A 22,074-nucleotide genomic window follows, 5' to 3' on the forward strand; every position below is an offset into this window, starting at 1 on the left:
GGATAAAGCCAACAAGAGTCCCTCTTCTTTGCCAAGTTTATTTTATTAAAATATACAGGACTGAATATTGGTGGGCGCTGAGAACAGGAACCACCCTCCCAGGCTGCACCCAAGGGAGATGCTTCTGCCATGCAGACATGCGGCCAGTCTGCATCCCAGGGTGGGAGACAGACCCCTCCTGCTTGACGTGCAGCCAGTCTGGCCCCAGGCCAAGAGGGGCAGGGGCATGGTGGTGACCCTCTCCTATGGCTTCGGCCCCTCAGAAGCACAGCTACGCCAGCTGGGAGGGCTGGGCTGGGGCTGGGGGTGGGCAGAGGGGGAGAAGATCCCTGAGCCAGGGAAAGCTGATACCCTCCTGGAGGAGGGAAGAAAGACCCGCCCCCCCCAGTCAAACTGGAGATGGGGTGTCAGTACAATTCCAAGGGAGAGGACCACCTGTGTGTGGGTGCCAAGGGGTCCCCGTGGCCAAACCAGGCCAATCTCCACGGCCTCCACCATTCCCCCTTTCCTTTGAGGACCCTGCTCACCCCTGGGCCAGGCCTGAGCAGAGAGGGGGTGGCAGCCGGTGGAATGTATTATATGGGAATGTTCCTCAGGCCCACGCTACCTGGGACTGGGTTCCTTCTTGGGGAGGCCTGGGCAGATAAGAGCAGCCTCTCTCTCTTTCCTAGGGGTTTCTGTTGACCTACCACTCAGCCTCAGGCCCCTCAGCCCTCACTCTTGGCTCTGCCTTCAGGCTGACCTCAGCCTCCATCCCAGAGCAGAACCCAGACAAGGGGAGGCCCTATGATTTGTGCTTTTGAATGTTGGTGAGCTGGGCTGGGCTGGGCTGGGGATGGGCTTTGAGCCCGCATGGCTCTGAGGCACAGAACGGATCCCCATGCTTCTTCTCCAGAGCTCCCTGTATTGGGGGCCACCGTGACCCAGGCCTCAGCCCTCTAGGAGGGCCAATCTTGGAAAAACAGAGTGTCCTTGGCTCCCTTTGTGGGCTGCAACCTGAGCTGCTCTGGGTGCTTGTGCTTTTTGTATGGGGCTGGGTGAGCCTGTGTATCAAGGGATGGCCACATTGCTCTAGGACCCTAACCAGAGAGTGGGGGGGGGGGGGCTCATCCAAGCTGGGGGCCAAGGGAGACAGGAGCTGACAAGAAAGGAGGGAGAAGCCCCTTCTCAGGCCTGCTCTGCCATCTGGGCTCCCAGGCTGCCAGTCCCTGATCCTTGTGACCTCTTCTTAGAACCTATTATGACCTTGGGGTTGAACGCCCTAGGCCAGAGGGGTATTCTGGCAGCCCCACCTACTTCATTCCCACTGAGCTAGGACTGAGGCAAGGGAAGGCTTCTTCCATTTCAGTGGACTTGGCAGACAGTTCCCCTAAGATTCTCCACCAAGAAACCCAATCCCTGAGCTTGAAAGGATGGAGAGAGTCCAGTGGCCCCTTACCACTGGAGCTTGCCAATGGAGTGGCAGGCATCCTGGGACCCCAGGGAAGTGTTTCCAGGAAACAGCAGGCTGTCTCCATTACTACCTCTTTCCTTGTCCAAACTCTCTTGACCCCACTGCCCCGCAAGTGTCCTGTGGTGACGAGCTTTCTGGGAGTGTAGTCGGGTGGCAGGGGAATAGCTGGGGGACAAGAAGGCCAGAGCAGCCCCCACAACCTGGCCCATGTGTGGTGGGAAAGAAGGGTGGTGGGAGGGAGGGGCGAGGGGACTCACACCAGCGGGGCCTTTGTTTTGGAGACTGGACCCTCTCCTGTAGGGGATCTCGAGTGCTCTCCTGGCAGCACCCCGTGGCCAGCAGCCTGCACACACGGCTCTTTCAGCACCCACTCCAGAGGCAGCCCCACTCCACTGCTGGCCGGGGGCTGGTCGGGGGCTGGCCGGGTAGTATAGCTCTCATCACCTGGATCCAGCTCCCAGCCGGACTCAGCCCCTCCCTGACCTCTGCACCCCCTCTACCAGCCCAAAGGAACGGGCTGTGTGTGTGTGTGTGTGTGTGTGTGTGTGTGTGTGTGTCTAGAGCAAACTGTTCACTTTTTGCAAATATATTAGAAAAAAGTTTCTCATGGAGGCTGCTCCTGCAGGATTGAGATTTCTCTGGGGGCAGAGGTGGTGGTGGCCACTCAAGGACCCCTCCCCACTAACATGTCCTAGATGACGTTCTCAAACAGCTGCATGGAGCTCATGATGTTCTCATCCTGTGTGGAGAGAGAAGGAGGAGAGGCCTGGTTAGACCCCGGGTGGGCAGGGCGGGGCCGTGCCCAAACTGATCCTACCTTGAGCAGATCCTTGCCAGGGACTCGGAACCCTGCAGTGACCCCTCTGTCTGTCTCCCTGGGTGAAGGGGCAGCTGGTCAGGCAGAGGCTCTCTTCAGCCCCGGAGCCTGACTGCAAGCACATCTGGGGGCTGCTGACTCGCTGATGGACAAACTTCCCTGGCTGCACTCAGATGGAGGCCAGAGGCACCCGAGAGGCCGCTCTGGGACTGATGCAGATGGCTAAGCCCAGTGGAGGCACATGTCATGGCCCCCAAGGGTGCTCTGAAGAGGAAGGTCAACAGCAAGGCTGGGGGAGGCTCCAGGCGCCTTTCTCACAGTGTGGCCCCGTGCTGAGGGCCCCAGGGCCCAACCATCCTCCTGTTGGCCCACGTCTGCCCCTCTGATGTGAGGCATTAGAGGGCATCTGAAGGATGGTGTGCTCGTGGGCTGTGGGCTGGCAGGAGCAGGTGGCAAAGGGATGTGTTCAGACGAAGGTGTGAACATGGTGTCTGGAGGTCGGGAGGGGCTCGGGGACTGGCAGGGGCAGGACCCTGGGTGTCCTCAACTCCTGATGGCCACCTACCTTCTGACAGGTCTCCAGGAACTCATCCATGGTCACCACCCCATCCTGATTCCGGTCCATTTTCTGTAACCCAAGCCATGTCCTCAGTGAGTCTGTGGGTCCCCTCCATCCCGACCTGTCCCCTCTGTCCTCTACCCTGGATCCAGGCCATGTAAAGGGCCCTCCCTGGCTACCTCCGTGGCACAGCTGACCTCTCTGGCACCTCCCCGGTCTGCTCCCCACACCCAGCCACTGCCCAGCAGTTTTCTTGGGCTTACACTTCCCAGAATGCATCCCCATGCTCATCTGACCCCCTCACCTCCCCGACAGGCAGCCAGGGCAGATGGAGCAACCAAGGCACAGGATGGGCCGCCAGCAAATGGAAGGTGGAAACTTCAGCCCCTTTCGGCCTCGTGGACACAGAGCAAGGTCACCCCAACCCCACTCCTCTTGCACGGTTTTTCTGGAGGGGCTGAGAGAGCTCTTGGAAGGCACCAGAATGCTGGTCTGGGGTGTCAACTGCCCTGGAATCCACAAGCCCTGGCCTGCCCCGAGATAAGGCTCAGTGGATCGGGGAGTGGGGGTGATGTTTTAATTTGCTCCCCAGGATCCTGACAACCAGCCCAGTGGGGGATGCAAGGTTAACCTCCTCATGGGGGGAGGAGGGCTCAGAGAGGGGAGTCACTTGCCCAGGGTTGTCCTAAGAGGGGGAGCCCATCCCTCCTTCCCCTCAGGGTCCGGGGCTAGAGCTCTCACCTGGAAGAACCTCTCCACATGCTCCAGAGGCGCGTCCTCCCGCAGGATAGGGTAGGTGTGGCGGCCCATCATGTCATAGATGGACTTCATAATGGCCAGCATCTCCTGGAGGGGGGCCGGAGTGGCTGGCGTGAGCTTTGCTGCAAGGACGTGGGACGTACCAGGGCCCAAGGGGAGGGGCTGCGTCGAAGGGGGGAGGGCACCTCCAAGGCAGCAGTGAGTGAGCAGGGGTGGCGCCCCAGCTGGACGGGGACGAGCTCACCCCCATCTAGTGCACTCAGCGCCAGCCTCTGACTCGCCAGAAGCTGGAAATCGCTTCTGATGTGCCCTCTCCAAAAATTGAAACTGTAGCAACTATTTCATATACAAAACAATGTTTGGGCTAAACAAAACCTAACTGTAGGCCAGTATGGCGAGGGCCCCCGCCTGCCCCCAGGGAGCACCCTGCCCCCTTGACTGGTGGGAGCCAAGGCCAACTCCTCCTACCCTCTGTCCCCAGCTTCTCCACCTGGGTCTCCCTCAGGACCTCCCTGTGAGAAAGAATGGCCTAAGAACATTTGTCGAACTAGATCAAGCTGCGTGGGGAGGGGCACACAACAAGCACCATGCTCCCTGCACGCAGGTGTCCAGGACCGAGAGCCTGGACAGGGGGAGAGCCCCCAGGCTGCTGTCCCCTCCAGGGCGGAGCTGAGAGCCATGTCTCTGAGCAGGAAAGGGAGACAGGGCAGCCAGGGCAGCAGGGGAGCGGAGGAGAGAGGCTGGGAGTATGGCGCAGCAGCGGGGGAGCGGGCCGGGCAGCCCCCCTCCCCGCCCTGTACCTCTTTGGTGATGTAGCCGTCCTTGTTGATGTCGTAGAGGTTAAAGGCCCACTTGAGCTTCTCGTGGACCGTTCCTCGCAGGAGGATGGAGAGGCCGACCACAAAGTCCTACAGAGGGAGGGGAGGGTGAGGAGTGACAGCCCAACGCCCAGATTTCATTTCCAGTTTGCTGTGTGGCTTCACACCTCTACAGGTGAGGAGGCTTCATTGCTGTGCCAGCAGATGCTGTCCGTTAGGTCAACACGGTGTGAGGGTATGCGTGTGCGTGCGTGCGTGCGCGTGCGTGTGAGCATGAGCATGTGCATGAGTGTGTGAGCATGTGTGTGCGTGCGTGTGAGCATGAGCATGTGCATGAGTGTGTGAGCATGTGTGTGCGTGCGTGTGAGCATGTGCACGAGTATGTGTGCATGTGAGCGCATGCATGAGCATGTGCACGAGTGTGTGAGCATGTGTATGCATGCATGTGTGAGCATGTGCACGAGTATGTGTGCATGTGAGCGCGTGCGTGAGCATGTGCACGAGTGTGAGCATGTGTGTGCATGCGTGTGAACATGTGCACGAGTGTGTGAGCATGTGTGTGCGTGAGCATGTGCACGAGTGTGTGAGCATGTGTGCGTGAGCATGTGCACGAGTGTGTGAGCATGTGTGCGTGCGTGAGCATGTGCACGGTATGTCAGCATGTGTGTGCGTGCATTTGCGAGCTTGTGCGTGAGCATGTGCATGAGTGTGTGATCATGTGTGTGTGTGAGCATGTGCGTGCATGAGCATGTGCATGTGTGCATGAGTGTGAGCATGTGTGCGCGTGTATGAGCATGTGCATGAGTGTGTGCGTGAGCATGTGTGTGCGTGCACGTGAGCATGTGCACGAGTGTGAGCATGTGTGCATGTGCGTGTGTGCGCGTGCGAGCGTGTGTGTGTGTATGGCATGGTGGCTGGTACTGATCTTCTCAAATAAAGATATTCAAATACATGCTGTCTTAGACCCATTTAATACATGACTACTGATATAGAAGACCCAGGGTGCTCTTTTAATAAAGGGGGGGTGCTCTCCTTTTAGTTCACCAAGGATCTGCATTTCAGGTGCTTGAAAACTTATAGCTTAAAAGCTAAACTAACAGTGCTCAGCTCTGGGGTCACGACACACCCATGTGCTGCAATCATTTCTGAGGTGTGCAGATAATTTATTATAATGTTACAAGACATGAATGTTCCAGCGGCTTCCCTGTGAAAACTCCAACTGCTCTAACAGTTGGTGGAAAGCCAGCCCTTTCTTCCATTTCCTGGAAGGCTTGCAGGGTGAGCCTTCCCTGCCCCATGGGGTCCTCCCAGGTTCTTCTGAAAGAAGGGAGCAGAGCAGGGCTGTCCTGGGACAGGGAGTGGAGGACGACAAACTACAGGGGGCCAGGCCGTGCACCAAGGGGTTTGGCTGCCCCTTGAACATCAGATTTTCTGGATCTGAGGAGGCCTGTACCTGAGAGAGGCTAAGGGAAACAGGGAAGCAGTCTGGAAGAAACAAAACTTATTCCAGGAGGAAAAAACTTAACAAAAATGACTAGAACTAGAGATTAGACATCTGTCACCCCAAAATAAGAATAGGATGCTACCAAAGGGGAGTCATTGAGAATAAGAAAGAGCTCTTGGGAATTAAAAATAAGAAAGCAAAATGACAGATTCAAAAGAAGGTTTGGAAGAGCACGTGGAATCTTCCATAAAGTCGTGTGAAAAGGCAAAAAGCTGGAAAAGAGAAAAGAGGGCAACGAGAGAGGTCCACTCCAGAGGAACCACGGCTCGCGCACCAGGAATTCCAGGAGGAACCTGAGGAGATGGAGGAAAGCAGGCTGGAGAAGCAAGGAAGGACTTCCCAGGATGGGAGGCTGGGAGCGTCCAGGTCCTGCCGAGGCCAAGCACAGCGCACGGAATGGCCCACTGTGTTGCCTGCAAGCACCAGGTGCAAAAAGAGGATCCTACAAGCTTCCAGAGAGAGAAAAACACAACCAAACAGAACAAACGAAATCAGGCCCCGCACACAGGGTCAGGATTCCGCATGCTTTGCCTCTGGCGGCGACGCGAGGCCAAAAGCCACCGAAGTGCAGCCACCACCACTGGGTAGTGCAGCTCTGGTCCCATCCAGTGGATCAGGCGAGAGCAGGACCGCAATGAAGATGCCTCCAGACATCTAAAGCCTCAAAAGTTACCTCCCTGCTCATAGCTGTACCCCTGAAAAGGGAGAATAAAGCAAGGAAGAGGAAGATGAGGAATTCTGGAACCAGGAGACCCAACCCTGGGGGGAAAGAGGCTGGGGAGTGTCCCCAGGGAGATGCCTGTCTGGGCACTGGAGAAAGGCCTGGAGTTGAATTCATGATGAGATCACAGCCCCCAGGCAACTCAACAATCAGGACCACCGTTAACTGGTGGCAAAATAAGAATGTGTGCTGGGAAAGGAAAACATAATCAGTTCACCAGAAGGCTCAGCTGGGCATCAAAGTCACACCATCAGAGTAAACCACAGTCCTTGTCTCACCTGAATCCTATTGTTCCAGAAAGCCAGGGGATATGGGAAAGGTATGTGCGCCCGTGGGAGACCCAGCTCCTTGCCCCCCCACCCCAGCGGACAGCCAGTAGTCTAGAACCGGGCAGCCGGGAAGGAGCACCACGTGTGCTACTGGGGACACGGAGGAAACAGTGGCAACGGGCTACAGCAGAAGGTGGCGGCCTCCTTGGGTGTGTGGGTGGGTGCTTCACGGCTGCTTTTCCAAAGCACGCCCTGTCACTCTACGGGGCTCGCAAAGTGCGCCGTGCATGTGTCAGTGAAGAAAACGAAAATGTTAAAGGAGAAACAGGTGATAGTTCCTACACGCCCAAGTTTGGGGAATCATCACTGAAGCTTGTGCATGATTTAGCGAACAGGTAGAGCCTCCCCGAAATCACGTCCCTGGGATCTGACAGGCTTTCCCAGTGGGAGGCAAAGGCGTGCAGTCCCACTCGAGGCCGCAGGGAATGGTGAGGCCCACACAGGGCCTCCCTTCTCATGTGGGCCATGGTGGGGGGCGCCAGCACCACACTCCGCCCCCCCCACTATCTTGTCTTCAGAGACCCAGGCCTGCCGCCTCGCAGCCCCCGAAGTCAGCCAGAACCAACCGAGGAATGTCTCCATTCCGTGTCCCTAAGTGTGTACGTAGAACAGTGGTGATGGTACTTGGCCAGAGATGGGTGGGAATGTCCCCTGCGAGGCCACTGGCCCATCCTCCATAACCCACAGAGGACCCCATGTCCTGCCAACACACGTCCGAGTACTTGGCAGTTCTAAATTTCCAGCCCCACACAGCACAGTTTCATGTGCGACTGTCCCTAGCTGTAACCCCTGATCTTAACTCCGAGGCAAACGAAGTCCATCGCCTCCACAGCCCCTGCTCTGCGGCTGTGTCCCTGAGGCAGAGCCCAGGGAGCATGAGAGGCCCTGCCATGGCACGGTGACGCAGGCCTGCGCTCCCGGGCTGAGACACCGCTGAGTGCACACCGGGGGCAGGCGCTCAGCCAGAGCGGGGGAGCATGACGGCGGGCCTGCACGCGTTCTCTCCGGTTACTGCCCTCACGTGGGGTTTGGCCAATGAATGACACAGGGAGGGGGCTACTGCAGAGGGAGCTCAGGGAGAGGCAGCCGCCCCTTCCTCCAGACACACAACCAGCCCTAACACTCCAAAAGAGCAGCAGCGTGCTGGCACAGCGAGTAGGTTGAACGAGAAAGGCCCCGGATGGCATGCAGGGCTCTGGTGCATCTATCTGCCGGCACATGGCCTGGGCCTGGGCTGGGCTGGGCTGGGCTGGGCTGGGCTGGGCTGGGCTCGGGGTGCCGAGACCAGGCTCCCTCCTGTGGGCACATCCCAGAGGACCCAAGACGAACAGCGCAGCAGGCAGACCCTGAGGTGGGATGGCTGCTCCCGCTTGGCAAAGATGAGGTTGGCTTGGGTGCTGTTTTGTTTTCTGGTACTCTTCTTGGTGAGGGTTAGGGAAGTTACAATATTTTACCACATCAAAAAACTTTAATATGTGTCTTGTATCTCAAGAATATACAACAAGGATTGGGATCATTATCAATATCAATAAGCTGACCTGACTTTCTGTTTTAAGGGCACATGGGAAGAGTCCATCTCAGGCGGGCCAAGAGTCACCCTCACCCCTTGGAGTCCTTCCTGCCATGGGGATCCCAACCCGTGGTGCACCCAGGATTGGGCCCTGCTGCCTGGAAGGTCCCTGGGGACATATGTGCCCTCCTCTCTTTCTGCAAAAGCTCTCCTACAGCAGAACACTGAAATCAAGTAGGTCCTCAAGATAAACATATGCATATGGAACCAGAGGAGCTGATTTCATGGCAAAGAAGCCCGCAGAAGGCCCGGGACGATGCCAGAGATGCCTGACCTTCTGAGCAGGCACCTAGCAGAGGGGCTTCGGAACCAGTGCCCCCAACTCAGCCACTGACAGAACACCCCACAAAGACCCGCCACCTACCACCTTAAAGGGACCACCAGACCCCTCCCTCAGGGGAGTGACAGCAAAGACCACAGGAGGGTGACAGAGACCCTCCTGACACCCACCGTGCACCGGGGCCCTGGTGAGCTGTCCCGTCAGCTGATTTCTGAACAAGAGAAAGTCTCTCACAGAGCCCCGGCTGGGTCCCTCACATGATTCCTCCTCACCCTTTAGTCCTGGAAATCTTAGGTGCCCCCTCAAGGATACACAAGAGCCTGGTCACAGGGGAGGACGATCAATTTTTCCTGTCAGCCTCTGTGGTGCTTGGGGTTTTACCGCGTGCAGGTATCACTGAAGACAGGACAGACGACGACACTGTGCTTCCACAGCACCAGCCCGAGCCTGCAGCCCGGGGCGGGCGGGGCCCCTGTGGTCACCGGGCAAGGCTGTGGCCTCGACGGCCTCCCCACCCCCCGCTCTGCCCTGTGTCACCGTGCAGGCTGGCTGCGGCACACAAATCAACCGAGCGGCATTACCCACGGGTTATTATTACACCCCGGCGCGTCCGGGGCTTCCTGAGCCCGGCCGGCTTGTTCGTCCGCTTTCCTGTCAGCTGCCCTTGGCGCTGGAAGCCGAGCAGGGTGGTTATCGATCAGGCCAGGCTCTCAGCAAGGTTCTCCTCTCCAAAGAGGTTTCAGCTTTTCGCCTGCAGCTATTTTTAGGGGCCTGGGCTCCACAGACGGGGCCTCTCTCAAATGGTCCCGTGTGGCCAGCCGGCGTGGAGCCCACAGCTGGGCCAGCCCACGGAGCCCAGGCACGGCCCACCTAGGGGGCAGGTGTCGGAGGCGGGCGCCCCACGCTTCACTCGCCGCACCCGCTCAGGCTAGGGATAAATTCTGGGGCTGGGTGCCTGAAATCCTGCCAGGAGCACAGACCCCTGGGTGAAGCCTTGCCCCCTTTTCAAATGCAATTTCACGTGGGGTTCCTACGGCCTCAGTGTACCTTAGCTCTCTTGGCTTGGTGTGGCTGGAATGGAAGAAAAGGCTGAGTGAGAAGAGGGTGGCCACATGGCCACATCACATTTCCCTAACTTCACAGGCGCAGGGCCAGCCGAGCACAGTCCGCTCCTTCCCTGGAGGACACACTGGACCATCTACACCCAGGATTGTGTCTGGGCCTCCGGAAGGCCCGAGACAGACACCAGGGCAGGGAGACCCCCCCCGGGGGGGGGGGCTACAGGGGCAGGGGATGTGGGAGGGGTCATCGGGGACCTACCTCAAAGCGGATGGCCCCATTCCCATCGGCGTCAAAGGCGTTGAAGAGGAAGTGTGCGTAAGTGGTGGCATCTGGGGAGAGCAACGGTGAGCGCTGGGGGGTGTTGGGGCTCCCAGCCCTTCCAACAGGACAGAGGCAGCACCAGGCCTCTGGCAGGCAAAGGGTGGAGGCAAGGATCCCCTCCCCGTCAAAGTGACACCCACTGTTTGTAGAGCTGCCACAGGGGGGACGTGGGGATTTGGGGAAGAGCCAGGGGGCCTGGCCTCAGACTCACCTCCCTGAGGGAAGAACTGGGAGTAAATGAGTTTGAAGGTGTCTTCATCCACCAGGCCCGTGGGACACTCCTGCGGCAGGAAGTCACCCTTCAGTGACCTCAGTCATCCCCAGCCCCACACCCCAACTCCACAGGGCCTGGCCTCTCTCCTCCCTCTGGGGATACTGCTGCCTGAGATACTGCTGGGCTCTACTGAGCCCCCGAGCTGGGGAAAGCCTGGCGGTGGGGCAGGGTGATGCAGCAGGGGTAAGTGGTAAGTCCCTCCATTCGCTCCTCCCTTGTGCCAGCATTGGGAACACATAGAAAGGATGGTGCCTTCAGAATACTGATTCTGCGACCTGACCAACCCCAGACAGCTCTCCCACAAAACATAAGACCCATAAAGGCCCCTGGGATATTTGCTATGCCATGGAGAAGTTTCTAGAAGGTCTCTCTGGGCCAGGGTCCCGCCTTCCTAGAGCCTGAGACAGGAGGGCTAGGTTGATCAGGGCCTCTCCCGGAGGGATGGGTAGGACTCACGTTCTTGAAGCCCCTGTAGAGGGACTGTAGCTCCTTCTTGGTGAACTTGGTCTGTGCCTGCAGCTGGTCCAGTCCCTCCGGCTGGTGGCGCACTGTGGACAGCTCCAGCTCACTGTCGCTGCTATCTGGAAGGGGACACAGACCCAGGGAGGGTGGAACAAGTGCCCCTGTTCCTCCTCTTGCTCCAATGTGGGAACCAGGCCATGGGCTAAAGTAGGGGTGGAGGGACTCTCCTTACATGACTACCATGTATGGCCCCACAGGCTGTGCACTGCACAAATGGAATGGCTATGGTGGAATGACACACACTCAGGAGTTGTGCCTCATGGATGCTCTGCTGCTTTGCTCCTCACACAGAGTAGGCCCCCTCCACTTGCCTCATCTAGAGTGTGTCACCTTCTCAGCCACATGTGGGATGGGGGCTGGGAGCTGGTCTTATCCTAAAGAGGCACTGAACAAAGGGAGGTGGGAGGAAAAAAGACAGCAAGACAAACTCACAGGACCTCAGCCTTTGAGATCCAATTCCCGGATCACCTCCTCCATGCTGCCCTCCCTGATTTCCCCCAGGAATGTGGCAGTTGCCACTCTTGGCCCATCCAGCCTAACATGTTGCTGCTTGGCTGCATTTGGTGTGAGGGTGTCAGTCACATTTGGGTAGGAGGTCAGACCACAAGGGCCCATAGGGCAGGGACCAGACCTTTCTTTTAATAATAACACATCCAATAACAATAATATTTTAATAATACTTTAATAATAAACACATCCTTTAATAATAACTCATCCATGGTTAATTAACCACGTTAATTAACCATGGTTATCTTTGCTGGGGGGAAGTCAATTTCAGGTGATCTTTACTTTTTTTTATGATTTTTTTTTACATTTTTCTAATTTTTTTTTTTAAAGATTTTATTTATTTATTTGACAGAGAGAGATATAGCGAGAGAGGGAACACAAGCAGGGGGAGTGGGAGAGGGAGAAGCAGGCTTCCTGTGGAGCAGGGAGCCCGATGCGGGGCTCGATCCCAGGACCCTGGGATCATGACCTGAGCCAAAGGCAGACGCTTAACGACTGAGCCACCCAGGCGCCCCAACATTTTTCTAATTTCTTTTGGAACGGCATGCATCACTTCTACAACACATCAAGCTATAGACAAAACAGCACTGAGTGCCTTGCTGAACAGCAGGCTCACAGAATTACAGAACTCCCCACTGAAATGGGGAGCACGACCCCCCTGCACTGTCATGGCCCCTGGCCTCCCCTGGTGTCCCACAAAACAGTAAGCACATGATTATCTCACAGCTGCTCGCTCGCTCCCACTGCAGGGTGAGTGCTGTGAGCCGCCCTGCGCTGCCCACCCTGTGCCCACAGAGCTGAGCGCAGTGCCAGACGTAAGGCACTGTGAACCGGAGCACACTGAGCCCTGTGCTGGGCTGCCCCACACCCGGGCCTCGCCCACAGTCCTGCTGGCTCTCGCTCAGGCCCACCGTGCCCTGCAAAGTGCCCAGCAATCAGGCTCTGTTGCCTTGGTCCCACGTGCTCCTGAACTCCAAGACGGCTCTTTCATACCTTCCTTCTCTTTAAATTCCCAGTGCCTCCTCCCCCATCCTTTGTCAGGTTGCTTCCTACATCATTGAGAAAACAGAAGTCACAGAAGAAAATTTCTCCAAGCTCCCACCCCCACATCTACCCATCTACCTGTATTGGCCCAAACATCTGCTTTCCCTTCTTCTCTGGGAACGAACTGTCCTGGTTCTTGGCCGAGGCAAACCCCTCCACCTGTACAGTGGGTTCCAGCCCCACTGTCTCAGGCATGGGACAGCAGCAAGCCTCCCCACTCTTTCCTCATCATCTTTTTGCTCTCCCTTCTGGATCATTCCCATCATCATGTGGATGTACTGTTAAATCTGGCAATCCTTAGTCAAATTAAGTATAGGCAAACCTTGCAAGCCAGCCACTCTACTCTGCGTAAACATCCCAAATGGAATCTTAGCCAGCTAAGGGGACTCTACAAGGATGTTCATGGTAATAGTATTTTTGATGGGGGAGTTGGAGGCATCCAGGGCTGAATCACAAGCAGGATGGGCGGGCACAACATGGAGGTGCACAGCAGTGAGAACCGTGCAGTGGATTAAAAGGACACACAGCGGCATAAATGGATGTTAAAAATTGGTTGCTTACTTCAACTAAGAGGCAGATGCTTCAGAGTGGATGAAAAAGCAAGACCCAACTATATGCTACTTACAAAAAGGATACTCTTAAATCACAGCAACAGATGTAAATTAAAACAGTGGAATGAATAAAAAACCTGGTGTGGCTACATTAATAGTAGAAAAAGTAGACCTCAAGACAAAGGGTACAACTAGAGACAAAGAGGAACATTTTAGAATGATACAAGGATTAATTCATCAAGAAGACAGAGCAATATGAAATATATACATATATCTAATAACAACTTTAAAATACCTGAAGCAAAAAATTCAAAACTAAAGGGAGAAACAGATAAACCACAGTTACAGCTGAAGATCTTAACACGCTTTTCCAGTAAATGGTACAAGTAAAGCTACAAAAGACTTGAAAAACACTATCAACCAATTTGATCAAATTAATATTTATAGAGCCCCATGCCTAACAACTATAGAATACACATTCTTTTCAGGAGCACATCCTATGGTTCCCAGCATATACCAGATGCTGGAATATAAAGCAAAACTCTGACCACAATGGTATTAGATCAAAATCCCAAAAAACAAGATGGGTAAAAAATCCCAAATGCTTGGAAATTAAACAACATACTTCTAATATACCCATAAGTCAGAAAGGAAAATCACGAGGAGAGTCTTGACATATTTTGCATTGAATGATAATAAAAATACAGCATACCAAAATTTTCTGGATGCAGGTAAAGCTGCATTTAGAGGGAAATTTATAGCTTTAAGTGACCTTACTAGAAAGGAAGATGGGTATAAAGTCAATGATATAAACTTCTAGATCTAAGCTTTTCAGAATCCAGAAAAAGAGCAAATTAAGTTCCAAGTTATTAGGAGAAAGGAGATAATAAAAATAAGAGTGAAAATCAGTGAGAAAGAAAACAGACCAACATAGAGGAAAAACCAATAAAGTTATTAAGAAACCCAATAAGCGAGCCATAGGTGAGGAACACGTATGTGCAGTACATATATCCGTGGTACATGAGCCTTATATATTATACAAAAAGTAACCCAAAATGGAGCATAGATTTAAACATAAGACATAAAACTATAAAACTTCTAGGAAAAAAAGACACAGGAGGAAATTTTTATGGCCTGGGTTTAAGCAAAGAGTTCTTAGACACAACACCAATATCATGATCCATAAAAGAAAAATTGTTAAGTTATACTTTTTATTTTATTTTATTTTTTGGGTAAATTGTACTTTTTAATAACAATTAAAACTTTCACTCTGCGAGAGATAAAAGAGATAAAAACGTAAACTACAGACTGGAAGAAAATATTTGCAAGTCATATATCCGACAAAGGATATCCAGATCATATGAAGAACTCTCAACACTCAACAGTAAGAAAACAACTCAAACTAATAAGTGGGCAAAAACTTGGTCAGACACTTCCCTAGAGGACATACAGGTGGCAAATAAAGCACATAAAAGGTGTTTAACACCACTTGCAATTGTGGAAATACAACCTAAAACCACAAGGAAATGCTACTACACACCTCTTAGAATCACTTAACTAACAAATATTGACAATACCAAGGGCTAGTAAGGATATGGAGTAACTGGAACCATTACACTTTGCTGGTGGGAATGAAAATGGTACTGCCCATCTGGAAATCAGTTTGGCAGTTTCTTATAAACATACACTTACCATATGACCCAGAATTCCTACTCCTGGGTATTTACCCATGTGAAATGAAACTACAGTTTCATTTGTATGAATGTATTATACATTCAAATATATACATTATACTATGTATTATATTACACAATAACGTTTATGCAAATGTTTAGAGCAACTTCATTTATGATCACCCAAAGCTGGAAATAACCCGAATGTCCTCAACCAGTGAATGGATAAACAGCGTGTGGTGCATTCCACGGTGGAATACCACTCGGCAATAAAAGTGACCGAACTACTGATACACGCAGCAATGTGGATGGACTTCAAATGCACGAGCTAAGTGAACGAATCCAGACTACGCAGTGTATGACTCACTTAAATGACATTCTGGAAAAGATAAAATTGCAGAAATCATAGGGAAAGACAATCTATCAGTGGCTGCATGGGGCTGTGGCACATGGGACATGTTGATGACAGAAAAGGCAGCAGGAGAGAATTTTCTGTGTGATGGAATTGTTCTATACCTTGACTGAGGCAGTGCTTACATTACTATGCATTTGTCAAAATTCATAGAACTGGACACCAAAAAAGGGGAACTCTACTGTATATAGATTAGAAACAAATGAAATAGAAACTAGAGTAATTGCCTATAGGAGTAGAAGGAAATGGGGGGATAAAAGGGAAAAAATAAACAAAATAAGAGAGGGGTTTAAAAGGGTCAAGACTGATAATGTCTCCTGAACTAAAGAAGATGAATAACTTAATCCTCTGCCCCTAAGGGTCAAAAAATAAAACAAAAATCGCAAACCTGTTGCTATTTCTTCCTCAACCCTACTGTCCCCTCCAGCTATTTCTTTCTTCTCTTCTTCTTTAACTCACTGTCTTTACTTCCTCTCCTATTCTCCCTTGAACTTAACTCCTATGGGGCATTGACCCCACCAGTGCACACAAACTGCTTTTCAAAGAATCACCAGTGATCACCATATTGCTAGTCCAGTGATCAATACAGTAATCCTGACTCCTAAGTCATAGAAGGGCCATACAAGAATGAAAATTACAGTGACACCATGGATGGACCTTGAGGGCATTATGCTAAGTGAAATAAGTCAGGCATAGAAAGACAAATACTATATGACCTCACTTACATGTGGACTCTAAAAAAAGCCAAACTTACAGACACAGAGAGTGGACTGGTGGTTGCCAGGGCAGGGGGTGGGGGAAATGAGGAGATGTTGGTCACAGGATACAAACTTCCAGTTATAAAATGAGTAAGTTATGGGGGTCTATGTACAGCATGTTGACTTCAGTTAAGAATACTGTGTTGTATACTCGAAAGCTGCAAAGAGAATAGATCTTAAATATTCTCACTCCTCCCCACACACACAAAAGGGTAATTATGTGAGATGATAGATGCATTAATTAACCTTATTATAGTAGTCATTTCATACATTTATATAATTTTTTTTGGTTTTGAGGTTTTTTAAAAAAGATTTAATTAATTAATTAATTAATTGAGAGAGCGAGTGAGCAAGCCGGGGGGGGGGGGGGGGGGGAAACAGAGGGAGAGAATCCCAAGCAGATTGCACGATGAGCGCAGAGCCCCATGTGGGGCTTAATCCCACAACCCGAGATCACAACCTGAGCTGAAATCAAGAGTTGTACGCTCAACGAACTGAGCCACCCAGGTGCCCCTCTACAATGTTATATGTCAATTATATCTCAGTAAAGCTGGAAGACCAAACAAAAAGAAAATTACATGCCCATTTCACTTTTGAATGTAGATATAACCTTAAACAAAATGTTAGCTAACTGAATCCAACTGTACTAAAAAAACGTACACCATGATCAAGGTTTTATCTGTAATATGGAGGGAAAAATCATATGAAAACCTTAATAAAGAAAAGGCATTTGATAAACATCCACATCTATTTATAATTAAACGAACAAAAACTTTAAGCAAACTAGGATTGAAGGGAACTTTCTTAACTTGATGTAGCTTATATTTGCAAGTTACATATTTATTTACAGAAAATATTAGACTGAATGGCAAAGGCTGAGACACATTCCCATTAAGATTTGGGACAAGCCAAGGTTGGCCGCGATCATCCCTAATAGACATCCTGCCAATGCTCTAAGGAAATTTCAAGAAAGAAAGAAATAATATAGAATTGGGAAGTAAAGGATAAAACTAACATTACTTGTAGATGTTTGGTCCCTACAGGGACCAAAAGAATCAATATACATGACAGTTTAGTAAGGTTGCCAGATATAAGATTAATTTACAAAAATCAATAGCAATTTTCTATACAGTAATAACCACCTAGAAATATAATTAAAAATATAACATTCATGATAGCAATAAAAACTCAAAACTATCTAAGTATTAACCAAAATTCAAAGGACTTCTCTAAAGAAAGGTAATCTGAATAAATGAGACATTCCATCTTAGGACCACATAATATAAAGATGTCATCTCTCCCCAAAGTAATCTGTAAATTCAATACAATCCCAATTAAAAATCCAGTTGGACTTTTTGAGGACCTTGATAAAATCACTCTGAAATGCATATGGAGGAACAAAAATCCATAAAAATCTAGAAAGGAAGAGTATAGAGGGGATTTTTCCCAAAATACGAATACATTTTCACAGTCACTGTAATAAAAGTTGTGTGGTTGGTACAAGAACAGAAAAACACACCAAAAAACCGACCAGAGAGCTCAAAAAGAGACCGAGGTATAGCAGGAACATCACAGAAGATTTGTGCGAGGGTCAGATTGTTTAGTAGGTGGTTTTAGGTGGTTTTAGGAAAACTGGCTCAGCATGGAAAACTGGCTCAGCACAGAAATCTGGATCCCTTTCTCACCATGTAAAAGTAGGCTCCAGATGAAGCAAAGACCCAAACGTGAAAGGTAAGCTATAGAGTTAAAATGTAAAAGAATCCCTTGCTAACCTAAGGGTGAGGAAAGATTTCTTAAAACTTCAAAAGTTCAAACCATAAAGAAAAAAAATGGATGAATTTGATTACATCACAAGTAAAGATTTCTGTTCAAAAAAAGGGCACCATGGCCAGTTCGAGACACTCAGCAGAATGGGAGAAGACAGTGTATAAAACGGTCGAAAGAAGAATATCTAGAATAATCATAAAAAAAAAAAAAACTGGAAAGATGAATAAATATGGGAAAGATGGCTCAACCTCATTAATAAACAGGAAGATGCAAATTACATTGAGAATACAGCAGCTAGATTGGCAGGAAATAATAAAATGAAATGAGGTTGGGGCGCCTGGGTGGCTCAGTCGGTTAAGCTGCTGCCTTCGGCTCAGGTCATGATCCCAGGGTCCTGAGATCGAGCCCTGCATCGGGCTCCCTGATCGGTGGGGAGCCTGCTTCTCCCTCTCCCTCTGCCTGCCTCTCTGCCTACTTGTGCTCTCTATCTCTCTGTCGAATAAATAAATAAAATCTTTAAAAAAAGGTTTTATTTATTTATTCGACAGAGAGAGACACAGCAAAAGAGAACCTCAGAGACAGGCAGGCTGGGGATGTTCTAGTTCTGGGGGTGGGGAGGATAGGTTCATTGGTGTTTATTATTCTTTTTAATGCACATACCAAATATATATTTGAATTTGCTAGAGGTTAATCAAAATGTTTAAAAGTAATTAGAGGGGTGCCTGGGTGGCTCAGTTGGTTGAGCATCAGCCTCTTGATTTAGGCTCAGGTTGTGATCTCGGGATCCTAAGATGTGGGGCTCTGAGCTTAGCATGGAGTCTGCCGAGGTTCTCTCCCTCTGCCTGAGCTCGCTCCCTCTCTCTCTCTCTCAAAATATATAAAGTTTTTTAAATAAAAAAATAAAATATTTTTTTAAAAAGGTAATTAGAGTACCCAGAGCAAGAGAAAATGAGAGCGAGAACACACGTCTGGTCTGGACAAAGTAGGACACTTGGAAGAAAGGAAAAGGACAGCAATCCCAAAAGAAATGGCCAAAGGATATACATGGGCAAGTTAGAGGTGAGCAAACTGAAAAAGCTGATGGGTACACAAAGAGGTGTTCAAAATCATTAGTATGAAAATGCACCTGAGAACAACAAGGAAAAATGTGACACGCATGAAATCTGCAAAGTCTGAAAGCTACTTTAAAAGTCAAGACTCAGTTGGGGAATGTGGGCTACCTTCTCCCACGGCTCTAGACTCACTTGCCTGCTTGCCATCTGCACTTGGATGTCTAGGTGGTTCTCAAATGGAGCATTTCCAAACTGAGCTCCTGATCTTCCTCCCAAAACTGTTCCACCCACAGCTTTCCCCAGCTCCGGGGACGGCAACTCTGTCCTGTTGGGTGCTTAGGCCAAAACTCTGGGCGTAGACCTTCCTCCCAGCGCTCACTCCACAGGCATGGCCAGCCAGCTGTCTCAACTCCTGCCTCTGACCCTTTCTCCCACTTCCACTGTCCCCACCCTGGTCCAAGGCTCCAGCATCTCTCCTGGCCTGTTGCCCTGCTTCTGCCCTGGGTCCCGTAGGTCTAGTTTTCAAATAGTGCTAGAGGAAGCTGCTGGAAACAATATCCAGTGTGTTACTCTGTTCAACAACCTCCCCCAAGCTCTGAGTATAAAAGTAACCAATAAGTAACCAATAAACGCAGGCCACCGCCACCCCCACCCCTCCCTGGCCTGGCTCTGACCTCATCTCCCAGTCTCTCCCTTTGCTCCCTCTGCTTCAGCCATTCTGGCCCCCTTGTGCCCGGCAAGCCCACCGGGCACACTCCCTCTACAAGAAACTGCTTTTCCCTCGGAACTCACACCTCCTTCGTCTGCTCAAATGTCACCTCCTCAGAGGTGCCCCCCACCATTCCTATCTGTCCCTCATCTCTGTTCTACTTTTCTCCATTTGGCTATGATTCCCTGCCAGATGCATATTTTTCTCTTCCCTCGTGCTACGGACTGAGTTGGGTCTCCCCAAAATTCATATGTTGAAGCCCTAAGCCAATGTGACTAGGAGATACAGCTTTGGAGGTAATTAAGGTAAGCTGAGGTCCTAAGCGTGGGGCACTAATCCAGTAGGATGGGTGGCCTTGTAAGAAGAGGAAGAGGGATCTCACCCCCTCTCCTCCACCCCCACCCCCACTTTCACCCCCTCTACACACATATGCACAAAGCAAAGGTCATGGAACTGTCTGGAACTGTCTCAGGAGCAGGGGAGCTGGCTTCTTCATCTTGACTCCCACAGCGTCCGGCCCAATCCCGGGCACCCCATGTGCTCTCAGGGGACACTAGAGACCTCTCCTGGCTCCTCCCCGAGGGAAATCCAAGGTTCATCCCTCTAGTTTGTTTCAGGGGAGATGCAGCCAGATCTCTTAGGACTCCCGGAGGTGTCACAGCACCTTCTGCAATTACAAGGACGACTGGCAATTAATGGATCTAAATAGCCATTTGCTCCAGCTTCCCTCCACACCCTGAGGAGCCGCGCTCTGCCAGACTGGGAAGTCAGCCTGCTTCTGCGGTCTCCCTGGGCTCAGCCCTTCTCCTGACCCTCCAGACGCTTGTCCTGGACACTACTCCCCCCCCCCCCCACTGATAACCAGGGGCTCAGCAACAAAGATTTAACCTCTCCATCGAACAAAAATTTGGTTAAAGGAGTGAAAGCATGAGGCTTTTAAAAATTTGTTCTTAGGGGCACCTGGGTGGCTCAGTCATTAAGCGTCTGCCTTCAGCTCGGGTCATGGTCCCAGGGTCCTGGGATCAGGCCCCGCATCTGGCTCCCTGCTTGGCGGGAAGCCTGCTTCTCCCTCTCCCACCCCCCCACCCCCCGCTTGTGCTCGCTCTCTCACTTTCTCTCTGTCAAATCAAAAAAAAAAAAACTTTAAAAAAAATTTGTTCTTCAAAAAAACTTCTGTTGCTGTTCTAAAGCCGAATGTCCCCGCGTTATGCAGCAAGCTGACAAATCACCAACGGGGCTCTCCTCCCAGGGAGTAGAAGTTCCAGTCCGGGATCCTGACCCTGTGCCACACAGCGCCCTCTGTGCAGGACCCACCGGCAGGGGCTTGGAAAAGGTGGCTCCAAATCTTTAATTCACTGAGCAAAGATGCACCAGGTCCTGGGTGAGGGGCATTTTTGGCCTACCTAGTGCCTGAGCCCAGTGGAGCTCCCTGGGCTGTCTCCACCTTTGCAAGCCTCCCTTGGAGGCGGCTGCAAAAGCTTCTCTTGCACCCCCTTGGCTTGCCAGCCAGCACCCATCTCTGTTCCCTTGCAGCAAAACTCTCCCACAGTGCTGTCCACATGGGCTGGCTCCAATCCTTCCTACCCCCCTGGCAGATCTCAGCCCTGACCGCCCCTGCTGGTCAGGGGATTCCTAGACCTGGAGGTCCCTCCAAGGAGCCCCAGGGACCACTGTGGGGCAAGACTCCCCTTCGAATGCCAGCAATGCCTCTTCCGTCTGTCAGGGCTTCAAAGTAAGACTCCGTTCAAGATTCCGTGACTGAGGCGCTTTGAAACCACTAGACAGGCAACAGCTGAAGCACTGACTTGGGGAGGGACCCCTCCCAAATCTTTGCCCAAATCTCCCATCGTACAGCAGCATCAGGCCTCAGGCTCCAGATTACCTCCCTGTCCCGCAGAAGCCACCCACCCGGAGCCCCACCTCTCTCCTTCCCTTTCCCAGAGCCCAGCCCAGGAGCCTCCAGCCAGCCAGTCAGGAGGACCTTACAGAGCACACAAGGAAGGATGCCGATCATGATGAAGGGCCCGTCAAGTGCATCCTCCTCCCCTACTAACTTCTAGTACATGGTTAGTGATGAGTGACACTGGGGGGGGGGGGTTGGGGCTAGGGCACTTTTTGGCAAGAAATAACAAGCGCTTGCTCTGTGCTGGGCATTGCTTTAGGAGTTTGCACCCAGCCACACACTTAGTCTTCACAGGGGCTCAATGAGGGAGACTTTGGATTGGGACCCAGGCAGCTGCCTCCCCTCTGGGTGTCTGACACCCACGCTGTAAGACGCTGGGACGCATCTGCGGCTCCTTGGCCCTGCGGAGTTAGGGACGCATCCAGGACAGGTATGCCAGAGTTTGTACAAGTCCTGGCCCTGCCACTCCCTGGCTGGGTCACCTCAGTTAAGTGACTTACCCTCCCCAAGCCTCAGCTTCCTCATCTCTAGGATGGGCCTGCTGTTGAGGACAAAATTAGGATACACACAAAGAGGGGTGGGGCCCCCTCAAAGAGGGAAGAGCGGTGGTGGTGGGTCGGGCCGTGCCTGCCTCCCTCTGGGCACTCCCCGTTCGCTCCTTCACACCCCTGTCTCTTCACCCACCTATATCCCCACTGTCACAATTCAG

General features: G+C 51.5%; 1 protein-coding gene across 2 annotated transcripts in view; it reads right to left on the reverse strand.

Moving 5' to 3' along the window:
• The window catches only part of KCNIP3 (potassium voltage-gated channel interacting protein 3), an 80,035-nt gene continuing 57,961 nt past the window's right edge, over positions 1-22,074 (reverse strand). For both annotated transcript variants that reach the window (XM_032410424.1, XM_032410425.1), the window contains 7 exons: positions 10,924-11,048; positions 10,405-10,474; positions 10,131-10,201; positions 4,389-4,496; positions 3,571-3,675; positions 2,836-2,898; positions 1-2,192 (listed from right to left, as the gene is read on the reverse strand). In XM_032410424.1, coding sequence (XP_032266315.1) covers positions 2,145-2,192; positions 2,836-2,898; positions 3,571-3,675; positions 4,389-4,496; positions 10,131-10,201; positions 10,405-10,474; positions 10,924-11,048 — 590 coding nt within the window. In that variant the 3' untranslated portion in view covers positions 1-2,144. The remainder of the gene's footprint in view (positions 2,193-2,835; positions 2,899-3,570; positions 3,676-4,388; positions 4,497-10,130; positions 10,202-10,404; positions 10,475-10,923; positions 11,049-22,074) is intronic.

The sequence above is a fragment of the Phoca vitulina genome, unplaced genomic scaffold, assembly GCF_004348235.1.
Source record: "Phoca vitulina isolate PV1807 unplaced genomic scaffold, GSC_HSeal_1.0 scaffold12, whole genome shotgun sequence".
NCBI classification, from domain to species: Eukaryota; Metazoa; Chordata; class Mammalia; order Carnivora; family Phocidae; genus Phoca; species Phoca vitulina.